This window comes from Panthera tigris, chromosome C1 (genome assembly GCF_018350195.1).
Source record: "Panthera tigris isolate Pti1 chromosome C1, P.tigris_Pti1_mat1.1, whole genome shotgun sequence".
NCBI lineage: Eukaryota > Metazoa > Chordata > Mammalia > Carnivora > Felidae > Panthera > Panthera tigris.
In genome coordinates this window covers 31,097,753-31,120,508 of record NC_056667.1, presented here as the reverse complement: position 1 = coordinate 31,120,508, position 22,756 = coordinate 31,097,753, and the positions used below count along the sequence as shown (strand labels likewise).

General features: G+C 41.2%; 1 protein-coding gene across 2 annotated transcripts in view; it reads right to left on the bottom strand.

Moving 5' to 3' along the window:
* Positions 1-4,165: 4,165 nt before the first annotated feature.
* SMAP2 (small ArfGAP2) overlaps positions 4,166-22,756 on the bottom strand; it is a 54,380-nt gene continuing 35,789 nt past the window's right edge. For both annotated transcript variants that reach the window (XM_042996754.1, XM_042996753.1), the window contains exons 2-10: positions 20,674-20,807; positions 19,318-19,403; positions 18,266-18,344; positions 14,751-14,837; positions 13,634-13,715; positions 12,276-12,385; positions 11,307-11,472; positions 10,532-10,848; positions 4,166-5,539 (exon numbers count right to left, since the gene is read on the bottom strand). In XM_042996754.1, the coding sequence (XP_042852688.1) occupies positions 5,414-5,539; positions 10,532-10,848; positions 11,307-11,472; positions 12,276-12,385; positions 13,634-13,715; positions 14,751-14,837; positions 18,266-18,344; positions 19,318-19,400 (1,050 nt within the window). In that variant the 5' untranslated portion in view covers positions 19,401-19,403; positions 20,674-20,807 and the 3' untranslated portion in view covers positions 4,166-5,413. The remainder of the gene's footprint in view (positions 5,540-10,531; positions 10,849-11,306; positions 11,473-12,275; positions 12,386-13,633; positions 13,716-14,750; positions 14,838-18,265; positions 18,345-19,317; positions 19,404-20,673; positions 20,808-22,756) is intronic.

Below are 22,756 nucleotides of genomic sequence, written 5' to 3'. Positions count from 1 at the left end.
TCCTTCAATTCATTCCCCAGCCCACCATACTCTGGCTTCTGGCCCCACCATTCCACAAAACTGTTTCTGCATTAAGCTTCCAAATGCTGAATTAAATAGTCCTTTTATCAATCCATTATCTCACTGAATTTTCCTGCTAATTTGATATTTGTGATCATCTCTCCTTCTTGATATTCTTGTCCCTAAGGCTTCTTGACATTGCACTTTCTTGGACTCGTTTTGTTTTGCCAGGGGCGCCTGAATGGCTCACTCAATTAGGCACTGGACTGTGGACTGCAGCTCAGGTCCTCATGAGCTCAAGCCCTGCATCCGGTGAACTCTGCTTCTCTCTCCCTCCCTGCCCCTCATGGGATTCTCTTTCTGCCCCTTGCTCACTTGTGCCCCTTCGCTCTGAAAGAAAGAAAGAAAGAAAGAAAGAAAGAAAGAAAGAAAGAGAAAGAGAAAGAAAGAAAGAAAGAAAGAAAGAAAGAAAGAAAGAAAGAAATGGAGAGAGAGAGAGGGAGGGAGGGAGGAAGAAAGAAAAAGTCATGAATAATTCCCCCAAGATTCTGTGCCCAGCCCACTGCTCTTATTTTTTTTTTAAGTTTATTTATTTATTTCGAGAGAGACAGAGAGAGAGAGAGAGACAAGAGAGAGAGAGAGAGAGAGAGAGAGAGAGAGCGAGCATGAGCAGGGGAGGGGCAGAGAGAAAGAGAGAGAGAGAGAATCCCAAGCAGGTTTCACACTGTCAGTGTGGAACCCGCCAATTGCGAGATCATGACCTGAGCCAAAACCAAGAGTTGGATGCTTAACTGACTAAGCCACCCAGATGCTCCTGCTCTTATTAAAAAAAAAAAAAATCCATCCTGTATGATCCCCTCCAATCCCATGTCATCGATTACCACCTCCATGGGGCTGACTCTCAAGTTCATTTTTCCATCTTAGCTTCTTCCTTGAACAAACCTCAGACTCAAATCCATTTCCAGCTGGTCAACCAGACCTGAATATACCACAGGCATTGCAAATTCACCATGCCTAAAACCAAACTTCTAATTTTCTGTAGCTGCCCTCTGAGAGGGAAAAGCCAGCTTTTCCTCCTATTAATTCTCTCGAACAAGCTAGAAACGTGGGAGATTTGATTCCTTCTCTCCCACCATCCCACATCTCATCCATTACTGAGACCTCCCAATTCTCATTCCTAAGATATTTTTTTCTGGTTGTTTTCCCCAAGTAATATTCTATGGTTATTAGATATTCCAGATAAAAAATGGATTTCACGAAAAAATAAGTCTTGGTAAATGCTAGAAAAACATGAAAAAAAGGTCTTACTCAAGAAAATGAAAAGACAAGCCACAGACTGGGAAGAACTACTTGCAAAAGAACACCTCTGAAAAAGGACTGTTATCCAAAGTACACAAAGAACTCTTAAGACACAACACTAAGAAAACAACCTGATTTTTAAAATCGGCAAAGACCTGAACAGACGCCTCACCAAGGAAGGCATATGGATACCAAGTAAGCATCTGAAAATGTTTTCGACACCACGTCAGTAGGGGATTACAAATTAAAACAATGAGATACCACCATACCCCTAGTAGAATGGCCATGATAGAAAACACCGACAACACCAAATGCTGACGAGCATGTGGCACAACAGGGACACTCATTCATTGTTGATGGGAATGCAGCATGGTTCAGCCACTTTGGAAGAGTTTTGGCAGTTTCTTACAAAAGTAATCATACTCTTATCATATGACCCAGCAATTATACTCCCCACTATTTACTCAAATGAATTAGAAACTTATGTCCACACAAAAACCTGCACATGGGTGTTTACAGCAATTTTATTTATCCTTGTCAAAACTTGGAAGCAACCAAGATGTCCTTCAGCAAGTGAACTGATAAGTAAACTGTGGGACATCCAGACAATGAAATATTATTTAGTGCTAAAAAGAAATGAGCTCTCAAGCCATGAGAGACATGGAAGAATCCTTTTTTAAAAATGTTTATTTATTTTTGGGCGCCTGGGTGGCTCAGTTGTTTGAGCGTCTGACTTCAGCTCAGGTCATGATCTCACAGCTTGTGAGTTCGAACCCCACGTCGGACTCTGTGCTGACAGCTTGGAACCTGGAGCCTGCTTCAGATTCTGTGTCTTCCTCTCTCTCTATCCCTAGCCCACTCACATTCTATCGCTGTCTCTCTCAAAAATAAATAAACATTAAAAATTAAAAAAAAATGTTTATTTATTTTTGAGAGAGACAGAGACAGAGCGTGAGTGGGGGAGGGGCAGAGAGCGAGGGAAACAGAATCCGAAATAGGATCCAGGCTCTGAGCTGTCAGCACAGAGCCCAGTGTGGGGCTTGAACTCACAAACGGTGAGATCATCACCTGGGCCGAAGTCAGAGGCTTGACCAACTGAGCCACCCAGGCACCCTGGCCTATTGATTTTTTTTTTTTTTAAAGTCTTTACCACAGGACTTTTCAGAGCCATTACTATGTGGATGTTATATTCTAGATGCACAAGAGGCGATATAACATGAGGTCTTTCCCAAACTTATTTCGGTGTTGTGGGACACCTTTTAGCATCTCCCATGCCTCATACGCAGTTCATGAAATGCTGCTCTCACTCCATTCTCCCCTACCCCCACCTACCATGGCCTGGGTTCAGCTTTCGCCATCTCTCTGGTCCACTAGATCTGGTCTCGTTCCCTCGAACACATTGTTCTCAGCAGTGCAAGAGTGAGCAGCCTCAAACGCAACTCTGTGTCACTCCACCCTTTACAACACTAAGGCTAACTCCTTCCTAGGGCATAGGAAGCCCCCATGATCTGGCTTGGCCATACCTCAGTCTCACTCCTCCCCGTACCGACTCACATCAGACCATACAATGAACTGCTTGTGCTTCCCCAAATGTTCTTGCTCTTTATCTTTGTTCACAGGGTGCTGTCTTTTATACTCTTCTCCCCGCTCACATCCAACCTGCTGGTTAACTCCTACCTCCCCTGTAAGACTAGTTCTGACACCCTGATCCTTAGAGAGGTATCCCTGACTGGGCTAGGAGCCCCTGAGCTCCCGTAATATACCGTATAAGCAATTCTAAATCTGTTGTGCCATGAGACTGTGAACTTAAGAGCAGAAACTATGTCAGATTCATTTTTGCTCATCTGTTCTTCCCAAATTCTACAAGCTGATGGGTCCCAAGGCTCAGTCCTCTTCTCTCCATGCTTTCTCCTTAGGTACTTCATCTGGTCTCACGGCTTCACACACCATCCATACCCTGATGACTCCCAAACCAATACCTCCAGCCAAACAATTTCCAAGGCAGACATTTACGCTTGCTCTATTGTCTTTCCAAATCTCCACAGAAGTGGCTGCTTATTCAGGTCTCAGTTCAAATGTAACTTCCTGACTACTCGCTCTATCTTGGTGATCACGCACCCACTCTCTCCTCTTGACTTGTCCTACCTTGTACTGTTACTGTCTGAAATTAAACAGTCTATTTACTTGTTTTCTGTCTCTCCTGCCACACTTATCCCATGAAATTGAGGAGTATTGATTCATTGCTTAGTGTTTGGCATATTGCGAAAACACTTATGAAATATTTGCTGAATGAGTTAATGCCCAGCATAGGCCTGGCACACGATCCTTGCTAACATTTGAATGCTCAGGGTCCAATACCGCGCAGAATGTACCACAGGAATTGCTTCATTTGACCATTGGGTCCACTTTACACTGAGACCCAGGGGTTCGGTAGCTTGCCCAGGAGGGGATATGAATATTGGCAGCCTGATCCAGAGCTTACTTTCTTCGCCACTGTGCTATCCTCTCATTACCTCTGAAGGTATTTAGAAGGTGTCCTCAAAGGAAAGAAGGGAGGGCAGCAGGAAGGGAGGTGGCTCTCGGCTTCTCTATCTGTTGGGGAGTAAAGGACTTCTGGGTTCCGTGTTCTGTGACTCTAGCGGGAGCGGATAAGCACGGTTCCCTCAGCTCACGCCTCCAGACACCACTGGACAAAGGACAAAGCTCCCCTCTCTGACCACCGGAGCCTGGGCCCTGTCCTTGGGGCATGCCCAGTATAGAATTTTTTTAGAATCCAGGAAGTGGGGGAACTGCGCTTGGAAAGCAGAAAACCTAGGTGCGGCTCCCCTTTCTCCGTGAGTGATACACAGCAAGAGCCAAGCAAATGGTCCTTCCCTGCAATATTTATTAAGGAATTTACACATACACAGGAGAAAGGCAACCAGGAATTGTGGTTCCCACAGGTGAAATCTTTTAAGCAAAGTTTTCTCGTTTTAATTTTCACGTAGGGTGAATAATGACCGAGAGGAAAGCTCCAGGCTCTCTGCCTCACACACCTGGAGAAGGTGGGGAAACAGCAGCCTGGGATACCATAGGCATGAGAGAGTGACTGGCGGATTGGGAGAGAAGGGGGAGGAGGAAGAGAGCGATCTGTGAGACTGCAATTTTTTTAAACTATAAGAAAAAGTGGCAACAGTTTTAGGCTGTTGATAAATTAACTCCTCTCTGTGTAAACCTAAAACAAAACAAAACACCCAGAGCAGATGGGGAGAGGATCCACGCGCACACGCGCGTGCACACACACACACACACACACACACACACACACACACACGCAGTACACACATTAAGCTCTGCATTCCCGCTGGAGGGGCTGGTCCTCCAGCCATACAGCCAGATCCCACTGCAGGTAGCATGGAGGCGGGGCAGGGTGTGTGTTCTCGTGTGGGACCTTCGTAAAGTCTTTGGTGCTAATAAATGCTGACTGAAGCGGCGAGTCCTGAAGCTTCGATTCAAGGCAAAGTAGAGTAGTATTTTTGCTCATCCCTACAGCAGGGTGTTTGCCTCAGCTCAGGGCTAGGGCCAACCTGACCTAAGACGCAAGGGGTATTTAATTTGATTTCAGTACTTCTTCTTTCCCATAAATTATGGGAGCATGATGCCTCCCTCTTCAACCAAAAATTTAAACATGCAGAAATAGCTTAGCAACACATACGGAAGTACCTCTACACCTTCCCCTTTGCCTAAAAGACAACACCTACAGACCTTCCTGAGAGTCTGATAGGAGGTTTAACCTCACGGGAAAGGTACTCAAAGGTGTGCACTTTTCTCCCACAGTTTAAGTGCCTTCTGCCAACAATTCCTAAGGTGCTGGTGCCAGGAGAGGACTGGGGCTGAGGCTGCAGAGGAAGGCGGGATGGCGAGGGGACATGTTCGTCATAAAGCAACAGAGAGGCCTGCGTGTCCGGGAAGTGGCTGGGCTGGGCAGAATGCCAACCCCCAAACGACAGATTGAGTAATTTCTAAACCAAACAGAGAGGTAGGAAAGGGGGATGGGGTGGGAGGAGTTGGGGAAAGAGGAAAAGTGGGGGAGAGAGGGCTGAGGAGAATGGTAGCCATACAGGTGTTTTGTTTTTTATTTCCACATCTGAGGGCTGAGAGTCTGATTTGCTGCCTGTCCATTTCCGCCGCTCATCGACTGTCCATAGCTCAGCATGCCATGGGCTCCACAGAAGTTCATCCCAGCCATCTGCTGGGTCATCTGAAAGGGAGAGAGGAGACTTTCAGACCAGGCTGTGGGCATGCAGCCAATTACTGCAAAAACACAGGGTAGGAGTCCTTCTGTCTGCGGGGAGGGGGCAATGAGACAAGGGAAACTGTTATGGGACAGATCTGCCCTGAACCTTAACAGATCATTTTGAGGGCTCCAGATCACGTAAATGAAGGACTTTTCAGAAAGGAGATGTTGACAGAGACGAGTGCTCAGGGAAGGAAAGGAATCCTAGGGCTAGTCAACATAAAAGCATCGTGAGAAGCTGTTCTCTTTATTCCTTTCTAATCTTTCATCCTAAAAAGAAGGGGCCTATTGTTAACTTGCCGGCCCCGAGAGTTACAGAGGAGCCCCGGACCAGCACTCCTGTCCTATCTCCAGCAGAGTTATTACTGTCAGTGTCAGAGAAAAAGAAAGAGAAACTGGACTGTTCAGAATGAACAAAGGAAGGCAAAAAAAAAAAAAAAAAAAAAAAAGAAAGAAAGAAAGAAAAAAAGACCAACGTGTCTTCAGTGTGTGAGAAGGGAAGTTGCTGGGTGAAAAGAACCAGTGGAATAAGGTCTGGGTGGGGCTGAGGCCTCTTTATGAATGAGACTGAAAGACTGGCCTCTGGAAGTGAACAGAAGAAACTACTTATCAAGAAAAATGCCTTAAATTTCCCAAGCCTGGCACATTTCTGTACAAGTGTTTTTCTTGAGAAGTTCTATTTTTCTCCCACCAATATTTTTTAAAGAAAACCTCAAGCTTATAGAAAAGCTGAAAGAATATAACAAAACCCATATATCCTTCCTTAAATTCACAATTGTTAACACCTTGCCATATTTTCTCTCTGAGATAGATATATCTTGTGTGGGATCTTCATATATATATATATATATATATATATATATATATATATATAACACACACACACACACACACATATATATATATGAATTTTTGACGAGCATTGAAAATTACAGAACATAACATTTCATCTCTTAGTAAGTTAGGAGGCATCTCATAAGAAAGAACACTTTCCTAGAACCACAATACAAGAAATTTGATATGAATACAATAATATATGTTACAGTTCATTTTCATGTCTCTTGTCTCCTTTAATATAGAATAATTCCCCCACCACTTTTTCTTTCTTGACACCGTTTTAGGAATCCAGGCCGTTATTTTGCAGTAAATCCTCTGATTTGGATTCACCTTACATTTTCTCATGATTGGATCCAAGTTAAATACTTTTGGCAAGATTTCTATAGAAGTGATATTGTGTCCTTCTTAGTACAAGATACCAGGAGGCACATGATGTTAATTTGTCCCATTGTTGCTAATCTGATGTTTGAGCACTTGGCTAGGGTAGTATCCACTGTGGTTTTTTTCACTGTAATGTGTATGTAATCTAAAGGGTATTTCTTGGAGAATATGTGAATACCCTATTCTTTCTACAATTACTAGATGCCATAAGGCATCTAGGCACTGTAAATCTAAGGCACTGTAAATAAGGCTTTCCCTCCCTCTCTCTTCCACACCCATTTAAAAATATGAGGGGCGCCTGGGTGGCTCAGTCGGTTGAGCGGCCGACTTCAGCTCAGGTCACGATCTCACGGTCCGTGAGTTCGAGCCCCGCGTCGGGCTCTGGGCTGATGGCTCAGAGCCTGGAGCCTGCTTCCGATTCTGTGTCTCCCTCTCTCTCTGCCCCTCCCCAGTTCATGCTCTGTCTCTCTCTGTCCCAAAAATAAATAAACGTTAAAAAAAAAATGAATCACTATGGACTCATGGATTTTTGTTTTCCCTTCAGTGTTATAATCCATCAGTATGACTCTTTTGTATGTTCACACTATCCCACGTTTGGACAGTGGGAGCCTCTGGAAGTTGGCTCATATGTCCTCTTGACATGTCCTAATCAGTTTCACAGCACTTCATTACTTATACAAATAAACATGAAGGACTGAAAATAGGCAAATTAAAATCCCACCTATGAAAGCTAGAAAAAGAAAAGCAAAAGTGAATCAAAAGACAGCATAAGAAGGAAACAATAGAGATAAACCAGAAATTGAAGTCAAAAACAAACAAACAAAAACTTGTGGAATAAATAAAACAAAATCCTGTGGGTTTTAAAAAATATATATATAATTAACAAAATAGACCACCAGTTAACCTAATTGAAAGCAAGGGCAAAGGGAAAGGAGAACACAAACATACAAAATAGGAAATGACAAGGGAGAAATAACTACTGAAACAGGAAACTAAAAAGTCATGAGACAGACTGCTTGGTATAATCTTTGATAAATGAATTTGAAGCCCTAGGTTCACTGGCTAATCTAGGCACCTAGAGTTTTCCACAGCTGACTTTCATAGAACAGAGAAAGCTATCAAAGAATTAGTACACACAAAAAAAGCAAAAGGCCCACACAGTGGCACACGGGAATTCCAAATTCCACCCCATCTCCAAAGACCAATACTATATAGATGATTCCAGACTCCAGAAAAAGGAAAGCACGAAGACAGTTTTTATAAAGCAGTTAAACATCGCCTCCTAAACTTGAGAAAGATAGCAAGGGCATGCGTACGTGTGGACATGCACGCACGCTGCTCCACCGATACTCCTTCGCCCATCTCTTTGCTTTCAGACTTGGAATCACTCTTGTTTCAGTTGGGTTTCTTTGTATCTAGTGTAAAATCAGCCATTGCTCTGTGAGCCAATTTAAACATCTTTTTCTTTTCATAGAAGAGCTACCTATTGATATGACTGATGTGTTTGGTCTTAATTTTATCACATTACATTTTTGCTGTGTTTATTATATTTGCTGTACTTCATAGTCTATGCATTCCATTTTCTTCTAAAATATTTGCTTGGCATTTATAAAGTTTCATTTTTGTTCTAGTGGTTACCTTTATGCTAATACTTTCTTTTGCTTGCTTTAGTCTGTACTCAAGCTTCTACCATTTGGTTTGTCAGCTTATTTCACCCTTGGACTTCCACCTATTTCCTAACAATCAGTTTATTCTACTTCCCCCTTCTCACTTTCTCCTCCCATTATGTTCAGTTGCATTGTTTGTTCAGAATACAATATATATTCTTCTACCCTTATCATTACCTTAATTTTAGATTCTCAATTAAATATTTAATCACCATCGGTCCTTCTGCCAAAATGTCCTCAGTCATCTCTTAAATGGATGAAGCTTGTCTTCTGGTATACTCCTCAGGAAAGACTTATAAGTCTTGACTTCTTACATTTTTAAGATTTTTTTAAAGATTTTTTTTAATAGCTTCAATCCTTGAAGGATGATAGCTTGTCTAGCTATAAAATACCTGTCTCATGTGTACGTGAGTACCTTGAAAACCCTACTCCCATTGTTGTTGTTTTGTCTGTTGCTGTTATAAGTCTGTTCCTGTTGCTTTATAGATGGCAGATCTTGGGGGTTGGGTGGTGGTAAGGAGAGGGTTGGACCCCTGAGAATTTTTCTTGTTCCATAAAGTCTCAAAGTTTACTGAGATGTATGTTAGAGTTGACCATTCTGGATCAACTTTTCCATACACAGTAGGCTCTTTCAATATTGTATTCAAGTCTTTTATTTATAGGAAGTTTTCTTGTATTACAGATTTAAATATATTAATTCTGCTCCACTATATTGTTTTTCTTCTTTGGCAGTCTCCAAATATATTTATGTTAGGCCTTCTTTGCTTAATTTCTGTATCACTTTCTCTTGGATTTATTTTCCTGCTTTCTATATTTAGTTTCCATTCTCTTACCTGTTTCATGACTTTCTTCAATGCCAAATGTATTTTCAGTTGAATCTATTCTCCTCTGGGTAACCTGTAATTCAGTCTTTATTTCTATGATAATTGTCTTTTTTCAATTTACTTCCTGAATTTAGTAGTTTCATTTCACAACTTCCAGTTTTTTGTCGATTTTGGTTCTAAGCTTTTAAATTTCTGATTCAAGCTGTTTTGTCTTCCAGTATTAAAGGGCATTTCCTTCAGGTTGGTGGTTTGTGTAACAGTTTTCTTCTGTTCATGGCGGTTTTGGGGAGGAGAATTTTCATTTATTGAAATGTTTTGATTTTCATTTTCTAGTTTCTTCCCATAGGAGTTCTGTATAAATGTCACCTGCCACCTTCTGTTTATCTTGTAGTGCCTTGTTCTTCTGAATCAGCAATACTACAGCCAGGTGTGAGGGTTTGGGGAGGCTTGCTAGAGTTCTTAGTTCAAGAGTGCCCTCTGCTGTCACTATAGTGAAATGATTATTTGGATGGGGGGGGAGAGGATGGTTTATCTTCTCATCTTGTAATTCCTTCTTTCCACTTCTCATTTGTTACTTTCCCTTCACGACCAGGTCCCCAAAGAGCACCTCTTCCTTCTAAGTCACCTCCATTACCCTAGAAGCAATACTTTTCCAGAGCTACCATGTATTACCCTGTATATTTCAAGCCCCTCATTTTCGATTCTCCACGTAACCAGAGTTCTAGTTGCTAAGTCTCAGACCTCTTCTCAATGTGCCCCTGATTGAGATACGTCTTTCTCTTTCTAGGGGATGATTTTATCTATGTTCTGTCACCTCTAGCCCCCTGCACCTTCTAGTCTTTCCACACAAGTCTCTCTGATGACGGCTCTGCTGGATTTGGTTGATCACCACCATGTAACTTGAAGTTTGGAGTATTCTGTCTACTGGATGTGGTAGTCATGGGTTATGAGTGGTTTTATTTGCACTCCTTGTTTATCTGTATAGGTTGTTTCTGCTATTGTTTTAATATAAGTGTGGAGAAATTTAGACTTAGGCAGTTGCCCTCATTTTACAGTAACCCGGAACTCCTCAGAAAATCTGCCACTGGGCAGATCTGGAAAAGAAAAGGGCGTGGCAAACCTAAGAAGGTCTCCGCATTATCTATCTCATCTACACTGTAAGGGTTCAAAGAATAAGGAAGAGACAAAATGAGATGGCCTTGAGGAAGGCTCAAAAACCCTCGTCCCAAGTAAATGGGGTAGCTTACCTGAGTAAGGTTCCACTGCAGCTGCTGAGCTGGCTGAACCCCATACATTGTCTGGGGCACAGCTGCCATGCCTGCCATGTAGCCAGCTTGCTGGGTGGTCATCATTCCATTTGGCACACCCATCATTGAAGCCTGCATGCCACCCATATAGCCTGCAGGCATGGCCATGGGGGCAACCATCCCAGAAGCTCCTGGCTGAGCTACCATGCCTACTGGAGGGGGCATCATGCTCCCCATTATGCTGTTAGGAGGTGTGACCCCAGGGAAGCTGGGGTAGGCTGTGGGATACGCCATCTGAGCTGGAGCCATGAACATTGCTGCCAAGAAAACACACACACAGATCGGTTTAAGAGGAAAGTGCACAAAGTCAATCTAAATTCTCACTGGCTACTCCTTTCCAGCTAGAATTTCTCAGTAGCATTTCTACTCAACTCAGAATGTTCGTTTACATAGCAAAGTAGATTCCCTACAAGGCTTGCGACAGCTTACCAGTGGGCTGCCGACTTAGCCGCTTTCTTTTTAGGGTCCAGGTCCAGACCTTGAGTCAGACTTCACACAAGTGTGACACCAGACCCCACAGGAGTATGGCTCTGAGTTACATTACTACCCATCTGCTGACACTTCGTAGCTTCACAAAAAAATGTCAGGTTCGGGTTTGTTTGTAGTATAACGTCCTGGCCCCCAAAGCAATTGCTCTCTGTTACAACAAATAATTCTTGCATAGAAGTCCTCTTGTCTCTATCTGGCATTTTGCCACCACCCCCATGAAAACTACCTTGGGCAGGCATTTGAGGTGTCTGGGATCCATACAGTGAAAGGATGGAGTCTTTTGAGAGCTGTTTCTTGCCTGTTTCTTCTGATTTGCTCCCTGGCTCTGGAAACAGGTTCAGGTTTTCAGGAACAGAGCCAGCACTCCCTGAAGTTGGCATGGAACCTACAACCTTAGGGCAAAGAGGGGAGGGGGAGAATTGGAACGGTCCTCACAGGGGTCTCGGTAAGGACCTCCCTCATCTCTCTGCCGCTTCTAACATCTGCAATAAGAATTCACGGCTCAAGTGAATAGCTTCCTAACATTCCTACCATACAAATATGTGAAAACACCGGATAGTTAAGTTCTGGTACAATTCTTTGATCTACAGAACAAATCTACAGATTTGGTGAAAAACAAACAAATAAAAACAACCTACAAATGATGCAGCCACAGAGAACGGAGTTTAGGTCCCAGCACAGCCATTTACTAGTCGCATAATGAGAGGCTAGTCACATAACCTTTCTGAATTCATGTTTCCTCATCAATAAACTACCTGTTTTGTAGGGTTGTGGTAAATATTTTAAATTATAAAAGAAATATGCAAGCTGATATACAAGATCACCTAGCACTGTGCCTGGTCCTAAGCAGGCATTCCACAGATGGTGGTCATTAACAGTTTCAAGTCTTTCAAACCTGCAAATTCTCTGGCAGTAACTCACGCTGAGGAGCTGACCTAAAGTAGCAGCCTTTATAAGGTGACACACCTTCAACAGAAGCCCACTCAAAGGACTCACTCTTTTGGGGCAGGAGACAAAATGGAATGAATAGTAATCTTGGGCTGTAACAGAGATGACAATATTAAGGGAAGAATCAAGAAATCAAGAAAACCGAAGTCCAATTCCACCAAGGAAGTATGACTTGGCTCCATTACCAAGTTATCAAAATTACCCTTTTCAAAATGCTCTTTAATTCGGAGGAGCCCACGTGACTCACCTTTCTGGAAACTGAAGAAGAGGGGGATGGAACAGAAGCCAAAAGATCTAAATCCTTCTCTAGAGTATTGCTGGTCTTACTATTTGCAATGGAGCAGGACACAGGAGCATCTGGAAAGAGAGATGAAAGCTAACCTGTAGCACTGCTCATTAAGTCCATGTCTTTCTTCTATTCTAGACGCGAAGCAGACAGAGTAGGCCTATGCTCCATCAGGGCCCTGGAAATCTAGGCTTCTGAAACCACCCAGCTTGGATGGGACCTCTCAAAAAAGACCTCACCCTATGTTCCCAGGAGCATGCCGGAGAAGCCTGCAGCCCAGCTATCAGGCACAGGGCAGCAGAAACCCAGGCCTGAAGGCTATATTAGCACCACAGCAAACGGGCTGGCTGGCTCCCTTCCAGCTATGTGAGGGGTAAAGCTGTGTAGCTTTTATCTCTTTTTCAGAGATAAATGAAAATGAAAGGTACAGAAATTATAAACCTAAATAGCCAATAACCTAAATCAGCAGAAATGTACTAAAGTATAGCCATCAGATCTGTGAAAGGTAAAGAGTACTCTATTTCTGAAAGGGGCAGAACTGCTAGTTCAGGGTTTCAAAGGTTTGGAGAAAAATAAACACAGGTAATAATAGGCCATCTCAGAAACAGGCTGCACCTGAAAAATGAGAGGGCTGGGGCATGGCTCACAGGGGCTGCTTTAGTGAAGCCTGCTGACCTTTACTGAATGATTAGTATGTGCCAGGTAAGAGGCTAAGAGCTTGAGAGGCACTATCTCATTTAATCCTTCCAGCACTTTTGAAGTAGAGACTCTTATCATCTTTGCAGACACAGATTAGGAAAGTACTGTTCAGAGGTTAAGCAAACTACCCAGGGTCACATAGATAGCAAGTGGAGAGATGGACCTCTGACTCCAAAGGCCATGCTCTTAAACCACGACACTATACTGTCATTCTGAAAAGTGTAAACACTTCTTAGAACAACTGCTCAGACGTAAAACAACAGGAAAAACACGAGAGAACAATCTAAATGATGAAGACACAAACTGAAGAATCCCATCTCCACCTATCTTCCCAGGGTGACTGAGAACTCATCATAATTTGTTAAGATTATGGGAGTGGAAAAGTCTGACTTTTTTTTAAAGTTTATTTATTTATTTTGAGAGAGAAAGAAAGTGTGAGTAGTATAGTAATCTTGGGCTGGAGGGGGGGTGGAGGGGTGGAGAGAGGGAGAGCTCTGTACTGCCAGCACAGAGCCCCATGTGGGGCTTGAACCCACAAACCACGAGATCATGGCCTGAGCCGAAGTCAGATGCTTAAACGGACTGAGCCACTCAGGCGCCCCGAAAAGTCCGACTCTTACCAAGCCCCAACAAATCCATGACAGGTGCTGAGGATTTCGGGGAGCTTTTCCGAGGTAGCTGTGGATCTTCTTTTTTCTGTGGCTAAGGTGAAAATATGTTAAAGAAAGAAATAAGTAGGTGTTTTTGAAATGCTTTTTTTCCCCCTCTTCACTGTAAAGCCACAGGTATTCTTGTGGTATGGCTGCTGTTATTCAAAGGGTTACCAAAGAAACAAAACTCAGGAAGTGTCAGGTGAAAGAATCAAGTCAGGAAGTACGAGTGCATGAACCAAGCCTAAAGTGAAAAAAATATCGTCTGTGCTTGTTTGGCTTTCTGAAACCAAGACAACCACAGACCAGGAGGTCCAACCAAAACAGCAGGTTTGGGTCCCAGGAAAAGCCAAGAACAAAGGTGTCTGATGGTGTAAGAGCCAAGAGCCAACAAATCTCCCAGTGATTAGAAAACCTTTGATACCAAAAGGGAGATCAGTTTAAAGATTACCTAATTCACTCTGCCAATATCATTAATGACTATGTTCTGCAGGCAGTGCGACTCAGAGTGATGATAAAAGACTCTTCCTTAAGCAAATAGTAAAAAGTCCTCTCTCCCAAGATTCCAAGCTCTTACATTAGAGTATCTACTACTACAGCCACAACGTCCTGTGAAAAAAGAAAGGTGTCTACTTCAATATGACAGAGCAAGAATACAAGAAGGAGTGCAATGGATTAGTACGGCCAGGCTTCTGGACTGTTCTTAACTGCAACAGGAAAATGAGGCAGAGAGGGTCTAAAGAGAGAAGGATTAATGTAGCATCTGCTCAGAAGGTATCACATAGCCTAGGCATTCCGGCATGGAACGTGCCTCCTGCTCAGAAGGGCAGATGCAGTTCCCAAACTCCCAACCAGCCCCAAGGAGAAGAGTCACGGAGCAGCTGAGGCAGCAAGAAGACAATGGGAAAGCAGCAGAAATGGCAGCAGGCAACTAATGTAAATGTGGAACCCTTGGGCCCCAGGAAGAGTGGTGCAGTATGCTATCAACCGCACCCCACCCACCAGAAGGCCACCCTCCAGAGGCCCTCCCCTCCACATGTAACCACACCTGAGGTCATCCACCCAGTGCAAAGACTTTCCCACTTACCATTTTAACTTTCTCAAAAACAACAGGTTCCATTTTTTTCTCTGGAGCTGGTTCACTCCCTCTTTTCCACTTGTCATCTTTTTCTTTCTATAATGATTAAACAAAACAAGACAAAGAACACACGTGACTAATAGTTTGAAAATTATAATTCCAAATGTGCAAAAAGGACACAAAATATTCCTGTTGAACGGATGCAGAGTCTGACAAACTTGGGGGTTTCTTCATATGGGGCATGAGAGCTGGCCTCTTCCACATTAGCCTTAGTGCTGTAAGAGACATCTTTCACATACCATTAAGTACCTCCTCATTCTGTCTAACTCATTTGTAACTCCTGAACTGTGAGTCTAGGCTATCTATAGAAGTTAAAAACGTTTTACCAGTTTGCTGCCCCTTTGTGACTCAAGTTTAACTTGCTCATGCTTGGAGGGGAGCTGCCTCACCTTGGTACAACAGTGAATAAGTTCATGTTCATCTTACTTGACATATATCCTTTGTGATTTTATTTTTTTTTAATGTTCATTTATTTTTTAGAGAGAAACAGAACACAAGTGGAGAAGGGACAGAGAGAGAGGGGGACACAGAATCCGAAGCAGGCTCCAAGCTGTCAGCATAGAGCCTGACGCAGGGCTCAAACCCACGAACTGTGAGATCATGAACTGAGCCAAAGTCGGATGCTTAAACAATTGAGCTACCCAGGCACTCTCTCCCTTGTGTTTTTAAATTCAATCATAAGTCTTCCCAGTCTTTATCTCCTTTTTTAAAAGTCAGGAAATAAACTGTAATTTCAAGCTTAAGGATTTTTAAATTCAATCATAAGTCTTCTCAGTCTTTATCTCCTTTTTTAAAAGTCAGGAAATAAACTGTAATTTCAAGCTTAAGGATTAGGGAAACAAAAATCAAGGAAATAAGGCAAAAAAAAAAAAAAGAGCAAAAGGATTAAAGTATCCTTTTTAGGGTGTCCTGAATGAAACCAAAAGCACTTCAAAAATAAAAGATCAGAATGTCTCAGTTTCTGTTACTTCCAGAGGCAGTTTCATAATGCTTTCATAGACTATAATGTTATTAGTCACATTTTTAACAGCAAATAAATGTTGTCACATTTTTAACATTTAAATGCAAAAAAACAAAAACAAAAACAAAAAAAACAAACCACAGAGTAAACTTAAGACAGGCGTATAAAAGGAAGTACATTTAAAAAAATGTTCAGCCTTGCCTGTGATCAAAAAATGAAGTTTAAAATACTTTTTTGAGAGGAGAAAGATCTCAGTAATACCTAATGTTGATATGGATGAACTAGCCCTCTTACATGACGCTGAGAACAGAGTATAAAACAGTACAACTTCTGGAAAGTATACTAGCAAAAGGAGGAAGAGACAAATACTGAAGCCCTTCAACCTAGATAATACCATATCTTGTAACATATCTTAAGAAAATAATCTAAAATATGGAAATATAACTCTATGCAGCAAGAAGTTCACCCCAGAATTATCTATGCTGAAGGAAAATTTAAACAATCTCTCTTGTCTCCTATATTGTCTCTTCCACAGAAGGAAAATGGTAAAATATACTGTGAGCTCGTTACTCACTGAAGGATGTAACAATTAAAAGCTATGAACACTATATAAGTACATAAAAACATATGATATGCTAAATTGAATGAAAATAGTAGACAATCTATATAACTATTATAATTAGGCCTCCAGAAAGTAACTACATAGGAAAAAGGAGGGAACACACCAAGGTGACAATCATTGGTAAAGATAAGAGTAGGCATAGATGTTCCACTTCAATTTTCATATTATCTGTAATATGATATTTTAATCACAAAAGAACACGTGTGGCTATGTCTGTTCCATACATACACATGCACACATACATGGTGCAATGTTTTAATACAGAACACTTAATTTCTCAAGGTTAAAAATGCTTTCTCTGTCCATTTAAAAATAATACTCTTTAATTAACAGAACCACTTTCTTTTCAACTTGATACTGTCTTCACTTAGCAAATATTAATTCTTGGCATATAAATCTTCACAAGGATATTTTTAAAACTAAGTACATCAAATAAAAAATTTTTGGAAGAGATTTTTGGTAAACAGGAGGTATTTCCTTCCTAAGTGAAAACATTCCGTGATTAAAACGGGCTGTTTACATGGGTACAGTACAGCAGCAACATAATTATGAATGAACACTATCTTCATACGGCCACTCTTCCCTCCTCCCCCATCTTCTGGATTGTCTCAGATACTCTCTTCTGACCTTGTATGATTTCTTATCTTTTGGTACAATTAACAGAGTTAAGCAGACCATAGTTTTCTACAAATAAAAGGAGATGTGTGTGTTTTGGTTCCAAACTCTTTTTGATGATGCCATCCAAGCTGTGGCTATACACTGGGTTAATTCTTTCTTGAAACAGTTAGGATAAATTCCAGGTTCCTTTTCTGGATGACCACAAGTAAGAGTCCCTCACACTGAGTTCAGAAGGAATCATCTTTACCCAACTAAATGTATTACCTTGCACTTCCCTGCCTACATTGAAACTCACCTACAAGTTGATGGCCCTTTTCACACAAACCCAAAACATCAATCTGGAGTATGTTCCAATTAGTTTGACTTTAAATTGCCTGGAAGGACTTAGAGCCCTGTGAAAATTTATGTGATTTCACAGGCTAGTACATCCCCCATTAAAATGCAAAACTAGATAGATGATAGATAGATAGATAGATAGATAGATAGACAGACAGACAGACAGACAGGCAGACAGACACAGACAGGGCTCGTGCGTGCGAGAGCTGGAGAATCCCATACTCTCTTCTCTATACTTCTGCAAAGAAATAGTCAATTATTCCTAAGCAAATTTACTGTAGAATCTTGTCAAAAGTTTTTTTAGGTCTAAATAATTATATTGGTTCTCCTTTAGCTGTCATTAGTCAGACCTATCTTCTTCTTCCAGAAACCATGCTGTATTTCCTCTTGTATATTATACTTGCCCTAGCTGTCAGACATCGTATTTGATTCTAACCACATGCCTAGGATGGAAAGCGAGCTTGGCAACCAGAAGTTTCCTCCTAAAACCCTTCTCAGGAACAGGGTCCCACTGGCAATTAGCCCATCAACACACTGGAAATACATGCTGGCCAAACTGAAGAAAAACTCTGGTGATTTCATTAATTTTGTTGACGTCATTTACAGAAAAAAATGCATATATACACACACATGTTTACACATATTATTGTTTGATCTAGTATGCCTAATATGTCCATTTGAAGAAACAATTTGGAAGTAGGAATCACTAACACCTAAATACAGATCAAGGCAAAGAACTCACTAATGATTTGCCCTATCTGTCCCTGATGCAGAAGTCTGCTCCATATTTCATGGTCTTGACCCAATAATTGGTTTTTTTCTACTTTTTAAAAATGGCTTTGGAGTATTTCAGTGGCTCTTCTCAAATTCTTCCCTGGCCTGATTAATAAGCACACTACTCATTATGAACAAAGCTTGATAACCAACCCTAAAGGCATTGATGTCCAAACTTCGGTCCATGTATTTCTTCTTCTCATATTTATCTCGAATAAATCCCTCGACAGCTCTGCAGAAAGCTTATTAAGGATAAGTCAAACAAATCTTTCCTACAGTATGACTACAATAGGTCAATCTGTATTCAGTGTAATGTTGTTCTCCCCTCTCCCTCCTGCCTGGTTTCTCCATATGGTTCCTGTTTCTTCACATGCAGTTTCCCTGACCAAAACCTTACAATGCCTCCTTCACCGTTACTGCCATTTCCTATGACTTTCCTTCAGGGTAATGATAGCAGCAAATGGGATTATTCTTCACATGGACATCAGAGGAACCTGTGGCTCTTCTAGAATACTGGTACAGCAGTCAATTATCTATTTTAAAATGCTTAGGTCAATAGGCCTTAAATAAAGGCAACTGAGTGCCCTTAAAGCTATTAACTCTTGTGCCCCACTACCAGATTCTGCTGCATATCTTTTGCAGGGCCCCAAATCTACATTTTAACAGGTTCCTACTGCACCCAACAAAAGGAAAAATTCTAGCGAGACAGTCTACAAACCACATTTGAGAAGTACTGCCTTTAGGGGGTTTGGTGTTGTGAGTAGGGTGCTATCCCCTGTTGACAGGGGAAGAAGGTTATTGATTAGCTAGTCAGTAACAGTTAATTCTTTCACATAGGACACAGAAAAGGCATTTACAAATGAATGGTAGTTTTACTGATTCAATACAGCACAGTAATCTACTCTTTTCAGCACACAATAGTTTCAGAGATGCCAAGACTATCAGAGATGTCACTTTCTGGGAGAATTCAGTGAACTACTGCAGTCTTAATTCTTGAATGAATCTTCCCCATGTGACAGCACCATTCCGACATCAGAAAGTACACATATGCTTTTTGTATGTGTTGGTGGCAGGAGAGAAGAAAGAAAGACTTTGACTAAACCACATGGAGACGGCCCAGTCAGATCACGGGGCTTGAGTCTTGTGTGACTTTCCCCAAACACCAAAATACCACTCAGCCTTCTAAGTTGCTCCAAAAAAGATACGGGTCTATTTGAGGTCGCCGAAAAGTCTCAGGAAGATAGGCTTCATAGAGTCGGTTTGCCTTTCCATTCCCCATCTCTTGCATGCACTGCAATCAAAGAGATGGGGACACATGGAATGTCAGATGAGAAAAGAACTGGAAAACTCACCCAACTGCAGCATTTTACAACTGAAGGACCAACCAAACAATGGCAGAACCAAGATCTACGTGCATACCTGATTTCCAGAACACCATTCTCTCCACTGCCAACCATTTGCCCCCATGGTTGTCGTTCCCACCTCCCTCCCCGAGTTCTTTTTCTTGAAAGATTCATCTGACAAGATGCATTTAATTCAGTAATAATTCAAGATCCCATTTGAGGGCCCAAGACACATTAACTACCAATCAAAATGTCTACTTGATAGGCAATAATCAGTACCGAATCAGGCAGGCAATAATTGGGCAATAACTACAATTCTGAGTTTATACTATTAATTAATCCATTCAGCTTTATTACCAATAAATGTGTTTCCCATGAGGCCTTTGAAATAGATTCCTTAGCACTTGTGAGGGACAAATCCCAAGAGTTTTTAAATCTTCAAATTCCCAAATACCTCTATGGCATGTAATTTCCTCCATAAGATAAAATAAAGTGTAACTGAAAAATATAACTAATCTTTTAGACTTTTACTGAATCAATAAAAGCAGTCTAATTTCTAAAGCCATTTTCTGGTTAAGAATAACCTCTTATTTCTATTGCCAACTTTAGCAACTGTTTTCTTTAGATCCTTTCTCCCCCTCTCCACCCCCCAAAAAAGAAAAAAACAATTTAATTACGTTTAAAAGTTTCAAAGCAGGAAGAAAATAGACAACAATGAAGCCATATCACGGTGCAGATCTTAAGCCATCTAGTCTCACTAACTTAAGTATCTCATCCCCAGCCCACCAACCTAACAGCAAGCAAGATTTGCATAGACATTTTAGCAATAAAATATTGTAAGTCTAGAAGTTGGAGGGTGGGTGTGTGTGTGTGTGTGTGTGTGTGTGTGACTATCTAAAACTACAAATGTTAGATCTGCAAATGCTAGGGGTCTCCTAAAATAATCCAAAGATCCCCTTTATACCTTGGGGATATACCCATGGGATCCTAGACCATAGACTATGTTTTGAAGAAAGTAAAATATAAGTAGAATAACTTGTATCTTAACTATAAAGATTACAAATTTCTCTATTAAGGTATAAGAACTTGACATACGTGTTTGACAACTAAATTTTCCTTTATTTTCACCTTTGTGCCCAGTCTGACTGAAATTCATCTGGAACTGCTCTTACATGGAAATATGAGAGCAGCTGACATACTGTTGGGCTATTTAAGTACCTGAATCTGCTCTTGAGTCCACTGGTCGAGGTTAACTGATTTTACCCTGGATATGTGCACCCCCAGATTCCTGTGGATTCCGGCACATCGAATGCAGATGAATACACCAATGTTCCAGGAGGCCCATCGTGGCCCTGTGAAGGTCGAGAACAGGGCATTAAAATACAAATTAAAACAACATTCAAGGCCCAAGCTGGAATATTTAGATTATCAGGCATTTCTGCTAGAACATAAATGAGAGAATTGTTACCACATTCACCTTTTTTTATTGATTTTGTTCACTTCTCCATGGATCGACACTTTTTTTTTAAGTTTAGTTTAAATTTAAGGGTACAGTACAGTGTTTTTTTAGTACATTCACACAGTTGTGCAACCATCACCACTATTTAATTCCAAAGCATTTCAATTACCCAAAAAGAAATAAACTCCTTAACAGGCACTCCCCATTTCCTCTCAACTCCTCCCGCCCCCCCTCCCCCCTGCCCCCCCCCCCCCCCCGCCAGACCCCTGGCAACCACAAATCTCTTTCTGTCTCTATAGATCTGCCAATTCTGGATATATTATGTAAGTGGAATTATACAATATGTGGGCATTTGTGTATGGAGTGGCTTTGTACAGTGTCTGAGAACATGACTGTTAGAATGCAGAGTTACTATACTGTTACTTATATAAAAAATATCCCAGGGGAAAAGTGCAAATTCATGTCACATTCTATTTAGTAGCTTACATGAATAACCTTCTCTCAAGAAACTTTTCAATGGTGGTGGGGGCTGGATTCAATTTTCCTACTAGGAAAAAAGATACAGACTTGCCATGCCAGCCCAAGTCTCAACCTGAAATTTAAAACTTTATTATCTTCCCTTCCCCACCAGGCCTATAAAATATGCATCCTGATTAACTTAATAGCATCCTTTCCCTTCGAGCTGATGTCCCTACTTTACCCAACTACACAATTATCTCAATTCAAGACTGTCAAATAATAAAGATGCTTATTGCAATAAAAAAGAAATCTCAGATATAAATTTTAATAAAAAGAACTTGCCAACTTTGCTCATCCTAATAATCACTCTAGAAAATCATCAAACTCCTCTTTATAATTTTTATACAGGAAAGAAACAACTTGCTTTTATATGATACCCGCCAAAAAAATTACTGAAAGTCACTAATATTTCTTTCTCCGTCATTCCACTAGAAGAAATTTGCCACATAAAATAAGCACGCTATCCCAGTTAGAGGTTGCATTGAAGAGTGAAAAGACACCCACTGATTTTTTACAGAGATAAATGGGGCCTGTGTTTGGAAGAACCAAGGGCACCAGACTTCAATTCTGCCAGACACAATCACTTGGTTGGTCTGCAGGTTTTGACAGCAGGGTTAAAAAAAAAAAATTTTTTTTTAATGTTTATTTATTTTTGAGAGAGAGAGACAGAGTGCAAGCGGGGAAGGGTCAGAGAGAGAGGGAGACACAGAATCTGAAGCAGGCTCCAGGCTCTGAGCTGTCAGCACAGAGCCCATCATGGCTGGAACTCAAAAATCATGAGATCATGACCTGAGCTGAAGACGGATGCTTAACTGACTGAGCCACCCAGGCGCCCCTGACAGCAGTTTTAATGAAGCAATGCTAGAATCGTATGGCAGAAAATTATTCTTAGAAATCTGAATTCACCATTATTATAAATAAGAATGTAATTTCTTTATAGCATTCAGACATTCTGAAAAATACTACAAATGCAGAAAGCTCAAATCCTCCCTATAACCACCAGGTGGTGTTCTCTGCCTGAGATTTTATCCCAATAACGTCTTACTGCTATTATCTTGATAGGCTCAGATTTATCTTCAGCCCCTTGAAACCCCTAGATTGATTTGCATAGTAGGCCTGCCATATAGTTAACACACACAAATCATTAACACACATCTTTCAGTGGCAGGGAGCTATATAAAAACAAAATGAAAAGCCTAAACAGATGTGAATGTGGTTTCTTAAGGGTGTGGTGTGTCTAATTTGGGCTATAGTTTTCATAAAGGAATTCAGATAAAATTTAAGTTATATAGGATTAAAAATGGGACCAAGGGTGCTTGGGTG